Here is a 25,458-nt window from a genome sequence, read left to right on the forward strand (position 1 = left end):
ATTATTTAATTAATTAATTATTATTATTATTATTATTTAATCACTTAGTTTGATTATTGGAAATAATTATTTTCTTTAACTAACGAAATCTCTTAGTTTATTTTGATTATTTTCTTTAACTAAAAAAAACTTAAAAGGTTTAAAAATAATCCACTAAATAGCTAATCTATATGAAAATGTCTTAAATAAATTTATTTTATATATAAATAAATAAATAAAATTATATAATAATGTTAGAAAAGGGAAAAAAGGGGAATCAAGAGGGGGGGCCAGGTCGAGAAAGATCAAAAAAATTAGACCATGTTTCCATAAGGGGACATTGGAGGTTGGTTCATCATAGTAGCTCACCTCCTTTCTACCCTTAGTAGGGGCTACACATAGTAGGGAGTGTGTCATAAGTGAATCATAAGTTTACGTTTTTTAATCTCCAAAGTTCAAAGTACCTCAAGGATTTTGTTGGCCATTGAATTCATTTATGCACTCAAAAGTGCATTTTAAATTTTGTAATATTGTATTTCAAAATATATCTATTATCATTAAATGACTAATGTATTCCAATACAATTCTTCATCCACCAAAATATTTTTAAATGAAAGATAGTCTTCAAAATTTCTTTACAGCTATAAATTCATTATTATGATGAAATAAAGTTAGTATCATATTTATTTAAATTAATTTAACTTGATCACAAAGGTTATGGAAAACTTGTTAGAAATTCATCTATTAATTTACTATTTAAGTTTGGTTTATTATTTTATGTAAAAATTATAAATATTTTTCATTTAAAATTATTAACTCAAAAACTTATTTATCTTAATTTATTTAAGTTTTGAATATATTACATGTAAAGAAAGATAAATCTCTTTTATATATATTTGATAATGTGATTTTTTTAAATTATATTGGAAAAATATTATTTTTAAATTAAAATTATATATATATATATATATATATATATATATATATATATATAATATTTTTCTCTTGTAATAAATTTGTAAACTTATTAAATTCGACCATCTTTCATTACTAAAAATTTAGAAAAGATCTAAATATTTATGTGAAAAGATCTAAATATTTAAGCTAGACAGAGATGTGTGGGTGTGAAGTTGCCTGGGAAGTTTCCTTGAAGTTTCCCTCAGTGCTTTATTGTGGTGCTTGAATGAAATCTGTAGTTTCCTGGTTACCACTTTCTTGTGATGCTTGAATGAAATCTGTAGTTTCCTGGTTATCACTTTCTTGTGCTGCTGGGATGAAATTTCGAAATCTGTAGTTTCCTCGTTATTACTTTCTTGTGGTGCTGTGATGAAATTTCGTTGTACAGGAGTTTTTAAAATAAATACAGACAATTCCAGTCTGAAGGATCCCTTACAGGAATAACTGTGTCCTCTCTCTTGTGCTTTCTATCATTCTTAAACCAGATACAGTCCCCAATTCTTTTCTCTGTTTAGTTGAAAATAGTAAATACGGCTGTTGGGTATTTACAGGCTTTATTTTCATGGCGAACCAAGCAGCTAATGGAGGAGGCAAATTCGAGTTCTGCGGTGTCTTCATATCGTTTTTCTTGCGCCTAGCGATCGGGCTAGGATTTTCCATATTAATGTCATGGCTGATTCTGCGTCCCCACAAGCCAAGATACTATGTAGACTATGCCTCACTCTCACAGCTGAACCTCACAGAAAAACCGCCGAGTTCCAGGATGGAGTTCAACGTTACAGTGAGAAACCCTAATGGCAAAATGGGCATATATTATCATAAGATGGAGTGGAACGTTTATTATGGAGATCAGAGGATTGCAACTTCATATCTGCTTCCCTTTCATCAGCACCGCAAGAACACTACCTTCCTGCATCCTGCTTTCACTGGGAATCTGACATCAGGGAAAGATCAGAAAAATTCATCCCGGGGAGCAGTGGAGATGATTCTGAGACTGCACAGTAAAGTTCGTTTCAAGATCTGGTTCCTCAAGTCCTGGGATTTGAAGATGAGGGTGAAGTGTGATCATATCTTTGTCAATGTTTATCAGAATAATAGTCATGGGAGCAATTCTTTTAACCGCACAACATGCAGTGTGGCTATCTAGGGTTTCTCTTGCTTGTAGACCAACGAGATATATATATTATGTTGCTGTAACTTTATGTAACTTTATTCTTCTGTGATTCTGTTTCCTTGCCTTCGTTGTATATTTTTCTACTGGAATGTTCGAGGTAATCGTTGTAAAGGCAGGCTGCTGCTATAAGTTTTTTTCCATTCTTGATCAGTAATTGAAAGCAGGCTTGGAATTTCAAATTCCTTTCTCTATGAAAAAATTTAAGATAAATCATATTAATGATTTGGAGTAAGTTTTTTGAACCTCTATCCAGGTTTTTTTATCAGGACAAAGATGAATAGTGAGATCAACAGATTTTGATTGATTGACAGTTCTCATACTCTTCATTTTAAGTTTAATGCATATTGTTTTATGTAAATTCAAGACAAAGATGAATAATGAGATCAACAGATTTTTAAGTTTAATGCAAATTGTTTTATGAAAATTCAAGACAAAGATGAATAATGAGATCAACAGATTTTGATTAGTTGACCGTTAATTATTTCTCATACTTTTCATTAAGTTTTATGCAAATTCATTAGTGTTAATTACTTTTTTCATACCCTTCCTTTTAAATTTTGTGCAGAACCAAGATCCATGAGTGTTATACAACAATTTTTAAGAACAGTTTTTCAAGAGATTTGTTTTGGGATTTTTTTTTGGCAATTTGAAGCCACTGCAAACCCTGAAAGTAGAAGTAGCTGAGAACATGAAGGCCATCCTCACCTAATGACTTTTTGTTATAAGTAGAAGCATTGCTTTGTTAGGTTAATGAGAGAATTGCTTTATCTGGAATCAGTGGGATTAAATCGACATATTCAAAAATAGTCATTAGAATTTATGATGATTAACTTAAATATTTAAATTTAAAATTTATGAAAATGAACTTAGATATGTATATTTAAATTTAAGTTTGGAAAAGGAGAAATGCTTTATCTGGAATCAATCTGAATGAATCTGCATATTCACTACCCACCATTAGAATTTATGATGGTTAGCTTAAATGTATGCCCTTCAAATTTAAAACTTAGACTTGAGAATATTTTACTGATCCCCATTGACATTTTAAAATTCTTCAAAACATAAAATACATTGACATTTTAAAATTCTTCAAAACATAAAATACATTGACATTTTAAAATTCTTCAAAACCTAAAATACATTCCACAGAATATCAAATCCCAGGCCTGATTCAAAGTTTCATTTTTCAATAGATTTGTTGCTCCATTTAACTTCACATTCAATGCAGTAGATCTGAGGCAGTTTAAACCAAGGACCCTAAATTCCATTCTCAGTGCAGTTATTCCATCTTCAATGAATTCCTGTATATGTCTCTGAAATCTCGTATGCCTCCTGAGGGTCGATCCCGCGCCGGGCGAGAGAAAAAGCAAAAGCTTGACTGCAATGCACAAGGGGCAATAAACTTTGTATTGATATGACTAAAAGGTCTTATCAATGGAGCTTTGCATCATTAAATAGAAGTTCAGATATTTTCTACGGGGGGACCCACATCTAAAAGAAATTCCGTAATAGTGCAGATTTTATCAGCTCTCCAGAGAAAGGTCATCGTCGTCTTAAATGATTGTATTTCTACCAGATTAAGCGCAGACTGCAGGTATAGTTTTTAATGGGGCAGGTTGGTGATTTGGGTTATTTGATTTTTTTTTGGGGTAAGATTCGGATAAAATTTTGAAGGGATTTTTGTAAGTTACTGTTGTTAAATTTTAAGATTTTCTGTGTTCTAAAGGTTTGATGGTATTGAATCTATTTCCATTATCAAAAATATGATTAAACATTGCTACTGCAAAAAAAAATTGAATTTTTTTTGCCCAGATTCCTATCACTTTTGACAATCACAGCAATTCCTCCCTAACCATCGTTCTTAGATATTTATGGGGAGATGGGTTTGAGCCATTTTATTTATATGAATGTTGTGAATGTTGTTTGATATATGATTTTTTCAAACTATAATGGTTTAACTTATATAATTTGTAAAATTCAATTGATTTAAAATTATTTAAATATTTTCAAATTTTTATACATTTATAAATATATTTTGAATAAAAATTCACAATTTCATTTAAAAATTATATAGCCAGAACATTTATTAATTAAACTACTTTTAATTATACTAAATAAAATTTGATTTTTTTAATACCTTCTGAATTCATAATATTGATTATATTTTGTTAAACCTTTCGTACTCTCAAATTTCTCGTAATGCATCCTTAAATGGTTTTAATTGTCGTTTTTATTTACTAAAAAATATTGGCTTCAACAAATTAGATGGAGACTGGGACCAGTGATAATTGTATATTGTTTTTACTTATTAGAATTTAATGGGAAATTTATAAATTTTTTAACAGATAATGATTGGCCACTTTATCCAATCCAATGGAGAAAAAAAATAGAAGAATAAAAAAGTATTACAGTACAATACGACTTAATGGTTTTAGTTGTCGTTTTTATTTATTAAAAATTATTGATTTTAACAAATCAGATGGAGATTGGCATGACAGATAATTGTATATTGTTTTTATTTATTGTAAAGTAACGGGAAATTTCAGAACATTTTCTTAACTGATAATGATTGGCCACCGAATCCGAATCCGAATCCAATCCAATCCAATGGAGAAAAAACTTAGAAGAATAAAAAGTATACAATTGAAGATGATATAAGGGGAGCAAAATAAAAGTGTATATATATATATATATATATATATATATATATATATATATATATATATATATATTATACAATTGAAATGATACATTATTATGAAACCATTTTTATGTTATATTTTTTTAATGTAAAGAAAATAATTTAGTAGTGTCCATGTTTTTTTTTAATGGTTTTATTTCTTATTCGTAATCTGGTGGTGAGAGCACGTAGATACTGCCTAGTTAATCCTGGGAATTTGAACATAATACTTTCTATTTAGATTTATTTCACATTTTCAAAGGGTTATTATGGAAGGATTAAAATTAACAACTTATTAATTAGTCATTTTTAATGATGTTTTTTTCTTTTATTAACGGTAATGAATCGAAGATTGCTTTTAATATTGATTCAAAAATAAATTGTAATAAATTTTATTAATGATGAAAATTACTTTTAATACTATTTAATAATTATGTTATAATAAATTTTACCCTTATCATAAATAATTATAATAATAAAAGTATTAATTCATTTAAAAAAACTGTACAATAAAATAATCCTACACCTTATCAGGGTCAAAGATGGTACAAGTTAAAGGCATGTACAAGGCCTTCTTCCCAAGGGGCACTTTTGGGATGCACATTTCTTTTTGCTGGTGGAATAGTATGTTGTATTCATAAATTAGAATGAGATATAAGAATTTCACTATTGTTGAATGTAAGTTTTTGTGATTCATATCAAGTTTAATGAGAAGATTTTTCGGCCTAAAAATTTTACGCATTAAATTTGAGTGTTGTTAATATGTATTTAATAATAAATTGTTTAATATTATATGTGTTAATTGATTTGTGTAGTTTTAGAGTATTTATAACTATAATATATATTAGAGTATATATAATTTTATGGATTTTAGTAATAAAATTGTGTTATATATTAATTTGGTGTTTTATTTAATAATAATATTTAAATTAGATTGTTATTGTATTAAAAATATATTCTACAATTAGGTATGAGAGAGATGTAATTTTTTACCATTCAATCTCAAATTGATACATATTCTTTTTTAAAATAAAATAAAAATATTCGTTATTAAAATAAAATAATATCTTTTATAATATAAAAACAAAAATAAGTATATGTACTTGGTTAGTTTTAATTTAAAATATTAATAATTATATGTTAATTGTGTTTCACTTAATTGTTTATGGTTGATATTACAATCCAAATTATATGTAAAAATATTTCACTCTTAAGTTTTGCCATAAATAAAATATTTAGATGTCTATGTATAAAAACATAATAATATTTTTTTATAATTTTAGAGAAAGATAAAGTTTAATTAAAAGTAAAAAAATCTTAGTTAACCTTTCAAAGTGAAGAATATGTATAATTCTTATATTTTTGGAAATATTTCAACATATATCTTAAATAAATTATTTAAATATCCATAGACCAATGTATTCTAAGATTATATATAGAGAGAAAAATAATACTAAAGTTAATAAAAAATAAAAAGTAAAATTCAATTTCTTTATAAAAAAGAATGTGTAATTCATTCAATTTTTACTCTAAAATTGATATGCCTCAATTAAAAATATTATTAATAATAAAATTTAATATAATTATAAATAAAATATTTCTCGTTTTTAAAAATACATTAATAAAATAAGAATTATTGTGAAGAGTGTGGTCCACTAATAAAATACTTCAATATCCATGTAAAATATTTTATCGTTATGTGTGTGGGTGGTTTAAATAAAAAACTATGCATGCATTATATAAGGCAATTGAACAAAAGAAAAAAAAACAAACAAACAAAGAAACAAACAAAAACAAACAAACAAACAAACAAACTTATGATTAAAATATTTAAGTGATTTTACTATTCTACAGTTTGGTTCTTTTTTAAGTAAATTTTTTTTTGTCAATTTTGTTAAAAGTTAGCAAAGAGTTGTTGGAATTGCAAATCTAAGTTGTGTAGTCTACACAATCCAAACTCTGAGAGTTATACATAATTCAAGTGCCAAAGAAGATTTTAAAGGCATTGAATCCATTAAATACAATTTAAACAATAAAAAATTTGACACACACACACACACATATATATATATATATATATATATATAGTTTTCAAAGAAGTCAAATCTTTGGATGTACAAACCTTTTTCATCATTAATATATATCATTATATATATATATGTGTGTGTGTGTGTGTGTGTGTGTGTGTGTGTGTGTAATATATTTCATAAAAACCATATATATCTGTTATATTTTTGATAAAAACTTTAATATTTTATATAGTAAGATATTTGTGCAAAATCCAAGCAATATATATCACATATATATAAGATATGAAAAACTAATACCTTGTAGATGGAAAGATACTAATTTAATGTTTATTTTTTTTACCATAGTGAATATGCAATTTATTGGACTAATTTTGTGTGTATATCCATAAGCTACATATACTATGAATTTATGATTTAGCAAGACAATGCTAGGTATTTATGACTTAGCAAGACTCCAATAGCTGGTAAGCTACATATACCAAGAATTTATGACTTAGTAAGAGTCAAGACTAAACAACTAGTAAGTAAGGAATTTATGACTATACGAGATATACAAGGAATTTAGGACTAAGTGAGATATACGAGGAATTCATGGCTTAGCAAGGCTATACTAGGAATTTATGGCTTAGCAAGACTCCAACAACAAGTAAGCCAGATATACAAGGAATTTATGACTTAACTAGATATTCTAGGAATTTATGACTAAGCCCTATATACCTAGACTTTATGACTTAGAAAAACTATACAAGGACTTTATGGCTTAGAAAAACTATACCAGGAATCTATGCCTTAGTGAAACTATACCAGGAATTTATGACTTAGCCAAATATACCAAGAATTTATGACTAAGCTAGAAAGATTTTACTAGGGTGGGGGAGAATACCCCTTCAACCTTATTACAAGGGGCCAAAGATGTTACCGAGTGGGATTTGAAACCTTGTTGGGGAAATAACATCCCATTATACCAACCACTCGTTAGTCCAAGGAGGAAACTTACAAATATTTTAAATCTAATAAATATATATCTAGATCAATAGGATATGCTTAATATCGAAATCACCACGAAAATAATGATCGTACCTCACAAATGACATTATTGTGCAATTAACTAACTGAGCTATGGCAATGGGTGGTGATCCACAAATAGTTTTATCTTTTTAAATCAACTATGAGAAGTAACACCCTATACTAGCCCCTCAATGTGATCAATCATTAATAAATAAATAATATGTTCTATGAGCATTTAATAGGTTTAATAGTTGTAAATTACGACAAATATTAAATAGTAAGTACCATGCACTAAGATAATCATTGAATCAATACCTTTTCATCATGTTCATAGATGAAAAGGAAATAAGTCAATGATTGACTTAGTGCATTGTGCTTAATATTTTCTGTAAATCACTTCCCCTTAATTTAATGAGGATAGATCTTATTAGCCCATCATTTTGAAAAGATTATTTATGAAAGAAGTGTTTTTTTCACCTTTTTCTTGATAGATTTTTTTGGGTAGATTTTGTCCAAAAGTTTGTTTCAAATTGAAAATTTTGTAATTTTAAATTGTTGAATTTATTGCGCCAAGTGACACATTTTATTGGCAAATATGAGGGCAACGTATGATTCCCTCCATCCATTGTAATTTTAAATTATTAAATTTATTGCGCCGAGAGGCACATTCTATAGCATAGTACAAAGGAAATATGTGCTTATCAAAGTGGACTTATATATATATATATATATATATATATATATATATATATATATATATATAGATAGATATAATCTGTGATAAAAAAACAACTAGTAACAATATCAAAGAACTTCACGGCTAGTCTATTATATATTATAATGTATATATTTATAATATAAATAATATGCATAAATAATTTATAACAAAATTAACTAATATACATTAAAATTGTTTAGACTTACAAATAAGTCAATAAACCTTATCGTTTAATATTTAATTTAATATTTACAAAATATTCAAAGTCTACTAATTAAATATGTTTAAGCATAACCCTTCAAACTATTTCGTTCAAAGTCTACTAATTAAATATGTTTAAGCATAACCCTTCAAACTATTTTGTTTATTTGGGAAAGAAAAATATACATGAAATGTTTTAAATATGTATTTTGTTTATGGGCTTTTCTTTTTGCACTTAAATTATTAATGGAAAATTTCAATTGTAATTTGAGAATCACATAAAAAATATAGAGTTGATTTTTTTATTGTTGAATTGGTCAACACCTTAGTCTCTTACAATAAAATAGACAACTCTTTCATAAAGTGTAAATGTACATGATATTCATGATATTCACATGCTTATATTTTCAATATTTTTTAAACATTGTCCATGTATCCTAAATTAATGTTTCTCATTTAAGTAAACCTTCTTTTTAGAATGTAAAACTTGATGAAATGTTTACACTTTAAAAGATTTGATCAATTTCAATATATAATAAATCTAAAAATAAATAGATATAAACTTATATAATTTAAATAGTCCAATAAAATAGATAGATATAAATTATTTTATATTCCAAAATACAAGATAAATTATTAACAATTTCTATTTAAAAAACATATGAAAAATTCAAATTGGAAAAAAAACCCACCCAAAGATGAGCTAGTAAATATCTAATCTTTATAGGTCGATAGATGGTGGAAATTTCACACCGAGACCAACCCTCACCATTCGAGTTAGAAGAAAATTAAGGCCAATAAAAACATAGGGAAGACGAAGGAGAAGGGAACCAACTAAAATATCTATGAACAAGGGTTGTTATGACAAAGGGTTGTATGTAGGAGCATATTGTAATGAAACTCTCAACAATCTCTGAAAAGTAATCCCATTGGTCTATGTGGCTAAAGAGCCAAGTGATCAATTCTCTGTTATGGTATTTGAATGTCACTATTATGCACAAGTTCGAAATGTCATGGAATGATCATGTGAACGTGTCTCAACATGCGGTAGAATATGTAAAATATGATAAGTATACAAAAAAAATTCGGTAGTGTTTGAGATTGAAAATTTATATTTATTTAAAATTAGTACAATTATATTAGTAAATGTGATTGGTATACATTAAAGGTATATATTAATCACATACACAACTACATTAGTAAATATAATTCATATAGACTAAAAATGTATAATTATGATTATTATGATTAGTATTACTAATTAGTATTACTATTATTAATAATTAATAGTATTATTATTACTTTATTCTTAATTAAATTTAATAATATTATTAGTTAATAAATATTAATAATAATTAATTCATCCATTTTTTAATAAAAAAATTAATTCATTCATAATCAATTAATTAAATAATAATAATAATTATAATTATTATTATTATTATTATTATTGTCAATTAAATTTAATAGTATTATTAATTAATAAATATTAATAATAATTAATTCATCCATTTTTATTTTTATTTTTATTTTTATTTAATAATTAAATAATTAAATAATTAATAATAATAATAATAATAATAGACTTATTATTATTATTATTATTTATAAAAATATTTTTATTTTTTTATAATTTATATTAATTATTGTTAATTAATCAAACTCAAAGGATTTCTATTTAACATAAGGAATAATATTATAAATCCTATGAATAACATTATGCTCTATGAATACGAACCTCTAGATTAATAAACCCAATGGATTGATAGTATAAACCAAGGGGATTTATAATAAAAACCCAAGGAATCTATATTATAAACACATGGTATATAAACCCTAAAACAATCATGGTGGACCATGGCTGATTTTCATGTCGATATAATCTTTGTCATGATGTGACATCGGACCATGGTTGACCATGATTGATTTTCATATGGAGACAATATCTGTAACAATGCAACATTGGACCATGGTTGATTTTCATATTAAGAAAATATTTGTCACAATGTGATGTTGGACCATGGTTGACCATGATTATAAACCCAATGGATTTATATTAAACCCAAAGATTAATATTATAAACCCTATGAATAATATTACCCTAGGAATATAAACCCTTAGATTAATAAATTCAAGGGATTAATATTATAAACCCAAGGGATTAATACTAAAAACTCAAGGGAATAATATTAAACCAAAGGGATACATATTATAAACCCAAGGTATAAAACCCTAATATAAATATTATAAACCCTAAAATAAAGTTGGTTGATCACGGTTGATCATGGTTTACCATTGTTAAACCCTAAACACAAGGCATATAAACTCGAAAATAATATTATAAACCTTAAAATAAACATGACTGACCATGTTTGACCATGGTTCATTTTCATATTGAGACAATCTTTGTCACAAAGCGACGTTGGACCATGGTTGATCATGATTGATTTTCATATCGAGACAATCTTTGTCACATTGTCACATTGGGCCATGGTTGATTTTCATATTGAGAAAATCTTTGTCACAATGTGACATTGGAACATGGTATATCATTGTTGACCATGATTATAAACCCAATGGATTTATATTAAACCCAATGGAATAATAAACCAAAGGGATTAATACTAAAAACCCAAGGGATTAATATTATAAACCCTAGGTATATAAACCCTAACATAAATACTATAAACCCTAAAATAAACATGGTTGATCATGTTTTACCATGGTTGATTTTCATATTGAGATAATCTTTGTCACAATGCGACATTTGACCATGGTTGATTTTCATATTGAGACAATCTTTGTCACAATGTGACATTGGACCATGGTTGCACATGGTTGATAATATAAACCCAAGGGATTAATACTAAAAATCCAACGTATTATAAACTCAAGGGAATAGTATTAAAACAAAGTGATAAATATGATAAACCCAAGGTATAAAAACCCTAAGCTAAATATTATAAACCCTAGAAGAAGCATGGTTGACCATGGTTTACTATCGTTGAACCCTAAACGCAAGATATATAAACCCTAAGATCAATATTATAAACCTTAAAATAAACCTTGTTGACCATGGTTCATTTTCATATTGAGAGGATCTTTGTCACAAAGTGATGTTGGACCGCGATGGATCATGGCTGAGCATGATTGATTTTCATATTGAGACAATCTTTGTCACATTGTGACATGGGACCATGATTGGTTTTCATATTGAGAAATTCTTTGTCACAATGTGACTTTGGACCATGGCTAACCATGATTATAAGCCCAAGTGATTTATATTAAATCTAAGAATTTTTATTATAAACCCTATGAAAAATATTACATCCTAGAAAATGAACCCTTAGATTAATAAACCCAACATATTAATATTATAAACCAAATGGATTAATACTAAAATCCCAAGATATTATAAACTAAAGGGAGTAATATTAAACCAAGGGATAAACCCTAGGTAGATAAAACCTAACATAAATACTATAAACCCTAAAATAAACATGGTTAACCATGTTTTACCATGGTTGATTTTCATATTGAGACATTCTTTGTCACAATGTGAAATTTGACCATGGTCGATTTTTATTTCGATACAATCTTTGTCATAATTTGACATTGGACCATAGTTGCGCATGGTTGACCATGCTTATAAACCTAAGGGATTTATATTAAGCCATAGGATTAATACTATAAATCTTATGACTAATATTATACCCTAGGAATATGAACCCTTCGATTGATAAACCCAAGGGATTAATTCTAAAACCCCAAGGTATTATAAATTCAATGGTCCAATGAGACCAAATACTTTATGAAATATTTGAAACATTTTTTTTCTAAAAAACCTCTCTCACTCTCTCACACACTCTCTCACTCTTTCTCAGTCTCTCTTAATCTCTCACTCTCACTCTCTCTCTCCCTCACTCTCTCTCACTCCCTCTCTCTCTCTCTCTCTCTCACACACACACACACACACACACACACACACACACACAAATGCACACACTCAGCCTCTCACTCTCTCTCGCTCTCTCTCTCACCCTCTCTCTCACTCTCGCTCTTACTCTCTCTCACTACCACTCCCACTCTCACTTTCACACTCAAGAGGAAGAGGATGAAGTGTATCACACAACCTCCTACCCAATTTGCAACCTAGATAATGTTATAGGAGGGGGACAACTTGGTGAAGATGACCTTATTGACCATATCTTACAGAACTATCCGCCCACTGCCATATTAGTTGAAGAATTGTTGAAATAATTTGAGAGTATTCTGTGGACTGACTTGTGCTCTCTTAACTCTAGCCTAGAACATATCAATATTGTAGAGTTTGGGCCATCCAGAACTCTAAATATAAACCTCTCTCTCGCGTCCAAACAACAAGAATTATTTTGCAATGTACCCTCACAACACCTAGATGATTTTTCTTAGGATTATAAGGAAATTAAAGGTGAGCATCCCTCAGTTTGTACTCATCATATTTACATCAAAGAGGGATGAAATCTTGTGCACCAACCCCAGAGAAGGATGAACCCAACTCTTAGGTACGCTGTGAGAGAAGAAATACAAAAGCTACAGGATGCAGGGTTCATATACCCCATATTAGATAGTGAGTTGGTGTCAACTCTTGTTTTAGTTCCCAAGAAGAATAGGAAGTGGAGAATCTATGTTGATTATCGGGAACTTAACAAAGCTACAAAGAAGGACCATTTTCCTTTTCCCTTCATTAATAAACCCAAGGAGTTAATACTAAAAACCCAAGGGATTATATTATAACCCAAGGTATATAAACCCTAATAGAAATATTATAAACCCAAGGGAATGATAAACCCAAGGGATTATAGACCCAAGGGATTATATTATAAACCCCAGGAATATAAACCCTAATATAAATATTATAAACCCAAGGGAGTGATAAACCCAAGGGATTAATACTAAAAACCCAAGGGAATAATATTAAACCCAAGGGATAAATATCATAAACCCAAGGTATAAACCCTAAGATAAGTATTATAAACCATAAACAAGCATGATTCACCATGGTTGACCATGATTGATTTTCATATTAACACAATCTTTGTCGCAGTGTGAAGTTGGACTATGGTTGACCCTGTTTCATTTTCATATCGAGACAACCTTTGTCAGAATGCAACATTGCACAATGGTTGATTTTCCTATTGAGACAATCTTTGTCATAATGCGATGTTGGACCATGGTTGACCATGGTTGTCACAATGTGATGTTGGACCAAGAGACAATATTTGTCACAATGTGGCCATGGTTATTGACCATATTTGTGCATGGTTGGTTTTCATAATGAGAAGTTCTTTGTCACAATGTGACGCTAGAACATAGTTGACCATGGTTGACTTTCATATTGAGACAATCTTTGTCGCAATGCAACATTAGACCATGGTTGATCATGATTAATATTATGAAACTTATGAATGATATTATACCCTAGGAATATGAACCCTTTGATTGATAAACTCAAGGGATTGATATTATAAACCCAAGAGATAAATTCCAAAACCCCAAGGTATTATAAACCCAAGGGAATAATATTAAACCCAAGAAATTAATATTATAAAACCTAAGATAAATATTATAAAGCCTAAAAAAAACATGTTTCACCATGGTTGACAACGGTTGATTTTCATATTGACACAGCCTTTGTCACAATGTGAATTTGGACTATGGTTGACATGTTTGATTTTCATATCGAGACAACCTTTGTCACAATGTGACCTTGGACAATGGTTGACCATGATTGATTTTCATATTGAGACAATCTTTGTCACAATGCGAAGTTGGACCATGGTTGTCACAATGTGACATTGGACCATGAGACGATCTTTGTCACAATATGACCATGATTATTGACGATCATTGACCATGATTGACCATGGTTAATTATGGTTGACCATAGTTTATTTTCATATTAAAACAATCATTGTCACAATGTGATGTTGGAACATGGTTGACCATGATTGACCATGGTTGTTTTCCATATTGATCATGTTTCACCATCATTGACCATGATTGACCATAGTTGACCATGATTGATTTTCATATTGAAATAATCTTTGTCATAGTGTGACATTTAACCATGGTTGACCATGATTGAACATGGTTTACCATGGTTGATTTTGATATTAAGACAATCTTTGTCACAATGTGACGTTGGACCATGGTTGACTATGATTGCTTTTCATATTAAGACAATATTTGGCACAACTCAATATTTGACCATGGTTGATTTTCATATTGAGACAATCTTTGTCACAATGTGATGTTGGACCATGTCTGACAATGAATGACCATGGTTGATGATGGTTGAACATGGCTGATTTTCATATTGAGAATATATTTGTCACAAAGTGACGTTGGGCCATGGTCAACCATGATTTTAAACACAAGGGATTCATATTAAACATCAAGATTAATATTAAAAACCCTATGAATAATATTATACCCTAGGAATATAAACCCTTAGATTAATAAACCCAAGGGATTGATATTATAAACCCAAGGGATTAATACTAAAGTTCCCAAGGGATTATAAACCCAATGGAATAATATTAAATCCAAGGGTTGAATACTATAAGCCCAAGGTACATAAACACTAAGATAAATATTATAAACCCTAAAATAATCATGGTTGACCATCATTGATTTCATATTGACACAATTTTTGTCACAATGTGATGTTGGAACATGGTTGACCATGATTGGTTTTCACATTGATATAATCTTCATCATAAAGCAGTGTTGGACCATGATTGACCATGGTTGATTTTCATAATGAGACAATATTTGTCGCAATGAGATGTTGGATCATGGTTGACCATGGTTGGCCATGGTTGTCATAATGTGACGTTGGACCAAGAGACAATCTTCGTCACAATGTGTCCATGATTATTGACCACAATTGTGCTTGGTTGACCATGGTTGATTTTCATATTGAAATAATCATTGTCACACTACGACGTTGGACCATGGTTGACCATGGTCGATGATGGTTGACTATGGCTGATTTTCATATTGAGACAACCTTTGTTAAAATGTGACATTAGATCATTGTTAACCTTGATTGACCATGGTTTATTTACATATTGAGCATGATTGACCATAATTGATTTTCATATCGATTCAATCTTTGTCACAATACGACGTTCGACCATGGTTGACCATCGTTAACCATGATTGAACATGGTTGACAATTGTTCATTTTCATATTGAGACAATATTTGTCACAATGTGACATCGGACCATGGTTGAATAAGGTTGATTTTCATATTGAGACAATAGTTGTCACATTGTGATGTTGGACCATGGTTGACCATGATGACAAACCCAAGGGATTTATATTAAACCCTAGGATTAATATTATAAACCCTATCAATAATATTATACCCTAGGAATATGAACCCTTTGATTAATAAATCAAAGGCATTGATATTATAAACTTAAAGGATTAATACTAAAATCCCAAGGGATTATAAGCCAAAGGGAATAATATTAAACTGAAGGGTTTAGTATTATAAACCCAAGGTATATAAACCTTAAAATAAACATGGTTGGTCATTGTTGACCATGGTTGATTTTCATATTGATGCAATCTTTGTCCCAATGCGACGTTTGATTATGGTTGACCATGATTGATTTTCATATTGAGACAATATTTATCACAATGCAACATTGTATTATGGTTGACCATGGTTGATTTCCATATTGAAATAATCTTTGTCATAATGTGACATTGGACCATGGTTGTTATAATGTGACGTTTGACAAAGAGAAAATTTTCGTCATAATGTGACCATGATTATTAGCCATGGCTCATTTTCAAATTGAGTTATTCTTTGTCACAATGTGACGCTGGACAATGGTTGACCATGGTTCATTTTCATATTGAGACAATCTCTTTCACAATGTGACGTTAGAGCATGGTTGACCATGCTTGATTTTCAGATTGAGACAATATTTGTCATAATGTCACATTGGACCATTGTTGACCATGGTTCACCATGATTGACCATAATTGACTATGTTTCGCCATTGTTGAATGTGATTGACCATGACTGACCATGGTTGACCATCATTGATTTTCATAAATTGAGACAATATTTATTACAATGTGATGTTGGACTACGGTTGACCATGTTTGATATTCATATTAAACCCAAGGGAATAATACACCCAAGATATTAATACTAAAACCCCAAGGGATTATAAACTCAATGGAATAATATTAAACCCAACAGACTAATATTATAAACCCAAGGTATATAAGGGTTTGTTATAGTTTCTCCAAGATCTTCCTCTTTTTATTTTTTTGGAATCTCATCTCCATATTTTTTTTTTATAGCTTCCCAAAAACCCATAAATTGTTTCATACTTACCTAGCATTAGAAAACCTCTATTCTAAAGTCAATGATCTCCTTTCTCTAAGATCAAAGAACAAAATTCAGATGATGAGCTGGTATGTAATATAATCTGGGAGAAACTTTAGAAAGATAAATATCTTTGGGAATATCATTATATAATCTTTCAAAACTATTGTTACACCTTATAATAATTTCATATTTCCTTCTTTTTATTTTTGCTATGAGATAGTAATGATGGCATTTCCTTTCATCACAAGTCTCCAAGAAAACATCACATAAATTATCCAAGAGCTAATTGAATCAACCTCAAAATTTAATAATCATTTTATAAATTCCCCTTGAAAATAAAGAGAAAATATTTTCAAGAACGCATCATCATAATGAATTTAAAAATAATATTTGAAGTTTTGAAGAGCTTTCGGGTGATTTCCTACTTAAACATCATCAAGTTTGGAAAAAAACAAAAGAGTGAATCTTAAATTACAAAATAAAATTAAATAAAATTAAAAGGAAACAAAAAATATGTTATTTATTATTAAATCTAATTCTATAAACTCTATTTTAACTTAATCTAAATTTTATTTAGATTAGGCATAACCACATTAATAATGTTAAATACATATTATAATTTTGTGAGATTATAATGTTTTTTTTTTCTCTGTAAATGCTAATTCTATTAAGAAAGATAAAAAATATATACAAAGAGGTTAGAACCTCTGAGGAGGCCGCGGCCGTTCCTCTACCAAAAAATCATGGACCTTATAGTTCAGGCTTGATGCCAGATTTACAAAACATACTGCAAAATTTTTGGTTCGAGCACTGACATACTTAAAAAGATTACCGTGACTGAGTTCATCATGCCCTGTAATGACCACAAAAATTAAGACACAGCTAACAAAACCATATCTGAAACAGAAAACAGAGACTGGAATGACATTGGCCCCTCTCCGTAGCCAGAGTATGGACCAGACAGAGACATCTATCCTCAGAATTAACGACACATACCCAATATTACTTAGACCCCCCGACAGAGAGTAAACCATTCTAATATGCATGCTTGGATGAGTCTGGCATTTCCGCTTCCGCTTGACTGGTAGAAGCAACCGAGGTCATAAATCCACTTTCATCATAAACAGGTTCACCACCATCAGGAGTGGTCACCAAATTTAAAACACCACCTGCCCACTGAGTCGGGCCGCAAGGCACAATATCATTTTGAGCCAGATCCACAGGATGATGTGGCACCTCTGCGACATGGCCACCTTCTTGCTGGTTATTTGCCTGAAACACCATCCCAGTCAGGTCCCCAAGAAGCACGCTGTCTCCCTGAAACTGAGAGGGGGTACTATTAGCCGAGCTCACCTGATTACTATCTTCCTCCGCGAGAACAATAGTGAGGCTTGCAGTCAAAATGGGCCTATTAAGCCGGCTTTGGAAAGTGAATCTGGCAGTCTCGAAAGAGCTATTCGGAATGGGCCTGGCTTGTTCCGGAGGCGAAGAAGAAGGAGACGCAGAGGCAATAGGAATGACATTTTGAGGAACAGGGCGAGACAGTTGGCCTCTGTCCCCTGTATGACTACCTCTGCGAGGAACACCGCGTCGTCGAGGCATTCTCCAGAGCACAAATTGACCAGCAGATAGAATGAAACAGAGAAAATCAATTACCTGAGGAACGCAAGCAGCTTCGATGAGTTTGCCAATCCGCGCTAATAGCGAGATTCGGCATACAAGACAGAGGTTCTGAGACCGCTTTGTCGCACAATGAATCGCTCCAGGGACTGAACCAGGTGTGATGAACCGATCCATAGCAATATAACAAATTCTCTGCCGATCATGCATGCCTGCATTAACTCCGGCTGCTGAACCCACATTCGAGACTGCCTAGCAATGAATTCACATACCTTTAAACACTGCTTCCCACCTGCTACGCGTCCTCAACAGACATTCCACCTGCCATCTGCGCTGCCAACTGCCTTTGATGTGCGGCTTATCATTAAATTAACGTGATACCACCCGCATCCGGGTTGTGAGATTATAATGTTAAACATCACATTTATAATATTTAACATTTTGAATTTTAAATACCACATTTATATTATTTTAAATTTATTTGAGCAAGGGATTAATACTTTTATTGTTAAATCTAATCTTATAAACCCTATTTTTATTTTATCTAAAATTTATTTTAATTTCTGAGCAAAATGTTTTTAAATGTCAATTTTAATTTTATAAAATGCATATGGCACCCTTCCATTTATTAAAATGCATTAGTACCCTTAATAATAATAGATAAAAAAATTATTTATATATGTTTGTGTATTAATCACATTTATTAATGTGATTATATTCCTTTGATTTAAAATTTATTTTAATTGTTTTAATGTCAATTCTAATTTTATAAAATGCATTACTGCCCTCTAATTAATAAATATCATTAATTATTTTTAATTAACTTGACAAAATATATTAAATTATTACATTTAATAATATCATTATATAAATATTTTTATATTAAATTATTAATAATGTATTGCTGATATTATTTTTAATATTATAAATAATAATAATATTATTAATGTTTACAAGAATAATCTTGCGATCAAAATAGTTTTAATTTTAAAACTATTTAAATTGCTTGAGATTGATTGTTATTTATAGAGGTTAAGCTCACTGACCAGAACACACTTAAGCAAGTTCGATGTCTCTGACTTGTGCGTTATACGTAGAAAGAAATTTCTTCTACCATTATCTGCTGCTGTTGGAGATTTGTAGCGAAAATTCTTGAAAAGAGATACACAATTGTGTGTCTTTTTATTTGTAAGTGTTATTTAGGTTGCTGTCTTTTTATTTCTGCCACTCCTATTAAATATTTACAAATGTTACTATTATTTGATCTCTTCATGTTTTTCCAAATCTCAATATAATATAATGTGATATAATGTGCAGTGAGTATTATTATTCAATTCAATTAAAATTGAGAATAAATATTGGTTACACGTTTTTAGTTAGGATGTATATTATTGTTTTTCAGTGAAATTGATGTTTTAGTATCATTTTTACTTAAAAGGTTTATTTTATATTTCACTATGATGTGTCAAGGTGTCTTTTTGTCATCAAAATTGAAATTTTGTTCGTGTAATTCAGAATATTTTTTTTAAAATCTAAAAATTAAAAAATTAATAATTAAAAAAATAATTAACTATACAAAACATTTAAATAATGTTTGCCCATAAAATAATTTACACCTAAAGAAATTGGATTGGATCCCTCTGGGCTCATGTTAGATCCGTATTTAATATGGATCTATGATGGTGTTAGAGATTTCCGGAATAACATTGTGTAATATGTGTGATATGTCCAACGTTTAGAATGGTGATTCCATCCATCATCAAAGACCACAGATAGCCTTTAGGATGTTTAGAATGGTGACTCCATCCATCATCAAAGAGCACCAAGAGCCTTTAAAACCACATAAAACTTTTAGTGCTAATTTTTTTTTTCCTAATTGTACAAAACCCAAACCCGAAGTAGACTATGGTGATTGCACTCACCATGAGACAAATAGGTACATAAAAGAATCAAAGTGGTGAAATACTAGTACCCAACCAAAATAAAAATTACAAAGTCACAACATTCTACATTTGCACTCTCCAATGAGACACGTCAATAAGAATAGATAGCAAGAATAAAATAGTCACAATCACATGCATCCCTATGAAACAGAGGTTAGAGCATGGCATATCCACAATCTGGCAAAAGAAAGCACCTATTTTTTAGTTGCGGTGCTCGTGCCCATCCATGTCAATCGATTAATTTCCGAGTTGTTTTTAGTGTGGCTTTTTGGAGTTTTTTCCAGTCTAATTTCTCTAAAATCCGGCAGGAATTTATTGAAATTATAAGTTTGATGGGTAATCTCTGCACAATCGAAGTGCCCCAGGGTTTTTTAGGGTGTTGAATCCATATACATAGTTAAAAAACCAGTTTAAATTACACAAGTAGGGATTTCACCTCAAAATTTTCACACGGGAAAGTCCAAAAAATCACACTAAAGACAACTCTATTAACTTTTGGGGTTTCCACCTCAGTGTTGCAAACATTGTGATTAAATCATGATTGTTTCGCCCTTTCGGCGATTTTTTTATTTTCAAAAAATCGCCAAAAGATCACGATCCGATGTGAAAAGATCGTGGGTGCTCCGAACAATGCATTTTTAAGCGATTTTTGGGTTTTTGTTTGTCATTTTTTTTTTTTTTTTTTTCAGATAGTGGGCTTGTTTGAGAGCTAAGGAGGAGAGGAGGTCGACTACAAGGGTAGAGGATGAGAAAAACTAAAGATTTAGCATCCCAAGCAAGACAAGTTCGAGTTTGGACTAAATTTCTTTGGCAAAGTGTGGTTTAGAGGTATGGGCACCAAATTTGGCCATTTGTTTTTGTTTTTGTTTTTTTTTTTGTTTTTGCTTGGGCTTCTATAACCCATTGATTATCAATTATTTTTGAGTGGATTTGATTGTGTTTTTTTTTTTTTGCATGGAGTGGAGAGGATTCATTTTGGTCAAAAATACAAACAATTGACTTTTAGATTTATTAGTTTAATTTCTTCTTCTGCTCCATATTTTTGCATAATTTTTGTTTTGGTTTAAATGTTCATTTTTTCTATACTCACCCAATACGGAAGGGAGATATTGAAAGAAATTCGCAGATTTGAATGACACAGATTACTCTTAACGAAAAAGAAGACTGACATCACATTCTTGAAGAGATGCAGAGATTCAACAATTGTTCCTTTTGCCACAATCAATCATTCTCTGAGAAACCAGCACAATAATCAAATATTCATCAAAGCGAGCATTGCTCTTATTCTAAGCATCAAATTAATTTGCAGAATTTTAAAACCCTATATTTCACGAATACAATCAAAATTAAAAAAATATAATAAAACAAGTAAAATTATAACTGTCGACTAAACTTCTCACACATCTCTATATATTTAAAAAAATGGGATTAGTCTTTCAACAAATTTTCACATCATGATGATGAACCATCGTTGCTGGTTCGAAACGTCGACTATAAAAAAACTTAATGCGATGTATCAGGAAGATATGCTACAGAATTATTGCATTGAGTTGAGGTTTTTTTTTGGTCAGAAATTCAATGTTTTGTATGAATTTTTTTTTTAACTTGCAATTCTTCTAGTGCCCTAGGTTCAACTTCAAACTTCATTTTACATTAAAACTCAGTAGTTCAACCAAGTTACAAATATGCCAAATAAATTGGACCCTATGTGAGAATTTCATGGACCTCATGGAGGGTTTGACAGATCAAACTTGTCTTGCAAGTTGTGTGGGCATCATATGACAAGTGGGGTGCATATATTGAAGTATCATCTTACACAAATCCCTTGACATGAGGAAGGGCCTTGCACCAATACAAATTCGGAAATCATCCGAAGAGCCTTGAGATCATTGGAAGAAATAGAGCAAACCAAATAGTCCAAGTCAGCTCTGAGGAGTCAAGTAGTAGGGAATAGAGTGTTAGAAGGTGAATATGAGAGTGGCATTGGTTCTTCTTCAGATGGTCAACGTTCCCTTGGAAAGTCTTTAGCCCTTTGTGACAAGGCGTTGGTTCGATTCTCGTTATTCCTTTTATGTTAGGACCCGACCATTTTGGGTTGGAAACTTGGCTTGGTTGGGCGTGCTACCCCTCCAGGTAGTCCCACCTAGGGGTGTTACTAGGAAAAAAATAAATAAAAATTACTAGGAAAACAATAAAGAAAAAGAAAGGATTGACGAGTTATTTAGAAGAATAAATTCTGTATATCATAATTAATATCAATTTAGTATTCAAATATATATATTTTAGTTAACGTGTTTGTAATTTTTCGATTGGTTTACAATTTTTTTTGTGAATCAACTATTTCTATTAATTCATGACAAATTTACATCGTCGTGAGCACAAATTCAAAATAGAAAAGGCCTCACTCCTACTAGATTTGTTGGTTAGCTAATACAGGCAAAAAGACACAAACATCAACAAAAGAAAACTAGAAGACCCAAAATCGATGGCCGATAACTACTCAAAAATTAGAATATAACCCACCCTCATCATTAACCATGTAAGTTACCCAAAGCTTGATTGTTAGGCCTACAATCTCCACGGAAATGTTATGCTTCATGTTACTGAGACTCCACGTGTGCCCTTCTCCCTTCAAATTTGTCCAACCACACTTGGAGCTGTTTCTAACCTCCTTGAAGGGAGACTTGTCGATCTAGAATATGCCACTGTTTATGTTGTATATATTTTTAGGAAACCAATGACCTCATTTTGGTCATTGTGTCTATCTTGAGCCAATTGTTCAACTGCTACACTTACTTGACGAATTTGGGCCTCTAGGTAGTTGAAGGGTGGAGGCAGGTCCACGTGCCCAGGGGAGACGACATGAAACTACTCCAAATCCTCCTCTTTGTCTTACAGGCATACTTGATGCACATCTCCCTGTCCCAAGGGGCCACCCCTCTCCACGTCCATCCTCTTTGTCAATGCATATATGTATTTTTAAGGGCTTCCCTTGGCCCTCGCCTTTTCTACTAGCCAAAATTTGTGTTTTCTGCACAAGTGAATCATCCTCTCATCCTGAATATTTCAACCATTACAATGCCCAAGCCCTACTTCCAAAATCCCCAATTCATTCTATCCCCACCCACCCATTGTGTGCCTTGCCCAAGAGCAAAAACAATCCACCCCTAGTCCTGTGCTATGAGATAATCCTTTCAAGAACAAAACCACCACTTACTTACTCGACTAATCTGAACACTACCCACTGTATCTCGAGGGTCACAAGGATTTCCTCATTCCAACCCATCAATATGATGCCTCTCCATGGATAAAAAACCATCACTTAACAACTCATCCTCCCTATGGAAGTTTTGAATTATATAATTGACCACCCTAGCTTGCCACCTGGACTCCTTACTCTACCCACACTTCTTTCAAAGGCCATAAAATGAAAAAAATTGTAGTGTAGAAACATAACAAGAAGATATTGAATTCTACAAACCAAATTGAAAAGAATGACTATTGAAAAAGGTTGGCAAGGCCACCAATAGGCCACAAAGACCCCCTTTATCCACCCCAACACCAACAACAAGGTCCAATCCAAAATGAGAAAACCAAAAATTAAAACCAACAGAGAACAAATAAGACAATAATACATGCGAGAAGGTAGGGGTTGCTTCCCCAATAACTAGGCTAATTAGAAACCCAGCTACATGCACCGCCACCCACATAACTAGCACAAAATTGGCTCTATTTTCATAAATCCGCCATGAACTAGGGTCCCATACAGTGCTCTGCATTACCTATGGAGCCAACACCATGCCAATCCTCTCCCATCCATTACTCACTTTATAGAACTACATGCCAAAGAATAGGAATGGCTCAACTAGAAATCCTCCTTGTTTGCCTGTAAATACTATCCCCATGCAATCATGTCCCTCATCTCCCAACAGTTGCAAATGCACTCAATCGCCAAAATCATGCCACTTATACTCAAGATCACCTCTAGAACATTTTCCCTTAAGGTGCCAAGCGAGGTTTTCCTAACACACTTCTTGTGCATTAATGACATGTGGAGTTAGCATTAACGCCCATGTCCTTGGTTTCAATTCATTCATTTGCCACCCTCATCAGTGAAGGATTGGTTTAAAATTTAATAAATTATGACCCAAGTATATTTAAACCCTTAAAATTATTTTGGGATATTATTTGGCCTCCGCTACACCAATTGTTTTTTTGTTTTTTTTCTCCCCACTTCTGCAAGTTTGGAACATTAACTCTCTTATAGAATTTCCCCTCAATATTTTATAACATTAAAAAAATATGACTAATTAATCATTATTATTTTTTAAAAGATCTAAACATGCTAAAATTAGAACTAGCATTTGGACCTTCTAACTGAAAACTACAATGTCATGAATTTTATTTTGAAACTGAGTATTTTTAAAAAATAGTGGACAAATTGATTGAAAGTCTTTTTTCTCCTTATTTACACTTTTTTAATTAAAATTTAAGAATTAATGTGACAATGTTTTATCATTTAAAATATAATTCTGAATATAAAAATGAATTCTTTAGCTTGAAATTTTTTTAAAACATTTAAATGGTACAAATTCAAAATTTTTTAATTAAATTTCAAAATAAATATATCAAATTTTATCAAAATATTAATTTCTAAACATTCGAACAAATTACATTGTTAGAATATTTCCCTGAAAAAAAGAATTGAAATCTTTAACCTTGCAAAAATTTATTGGGAAAATATTTTTA

General features: G+C 30.7%; 1 protein-coding gene across 1 annotated transcript; it reads left to right on the forward strand.

Moving 5' to 3' along the window:
- Positions 1-1,058: 1,058 nt before the first annotated feature.
- Positions 1,059-2,168, forward strand: LOC149246816 (NDR1/HIN1-like protein 2). The gene has a single exon (XM_089455768.1). It carries the CDS (start codon positions 1,499-1,501, stop codon positions 2,081-2,083), a length of 585 nt encoding a protein of 194 aa, XP_089311894.1. The 5' UTR covers positions 1,059-1,498; the 3' UTR covers positions 2,084-2,168.
- The last annotated feature ends 23,290 nt before the right edge of the window (positions 2,169-25,458 follow it).

Source organism: Pinus tabuliformis, chromosome 7 (assembly GCF_031772625.1).
Source record: "Pinus tabuliformis cultivar Carrire ecotype Pingquan chromosome 7, CPIR1, whole genome shotgun sequence".
In the NCBI taxonomy this organism is placed as follows: domain Eukaryota; kingdom Viridiplantae; phylum Streptophyta; class Pinopsida; order Pinales; family Pinaceae; genus Pinus; species Pinus tabuliformis.

Excerpts from the sequence above, each read along its gene's own strand:
- LOC149246816 (XM_089455768.1), top strand. The coding sequence starts at position 1,499 with ATGGCGAACCAAGCAGCTAATGGAGGAGGCAAATTCGAGTTCTGCGGT.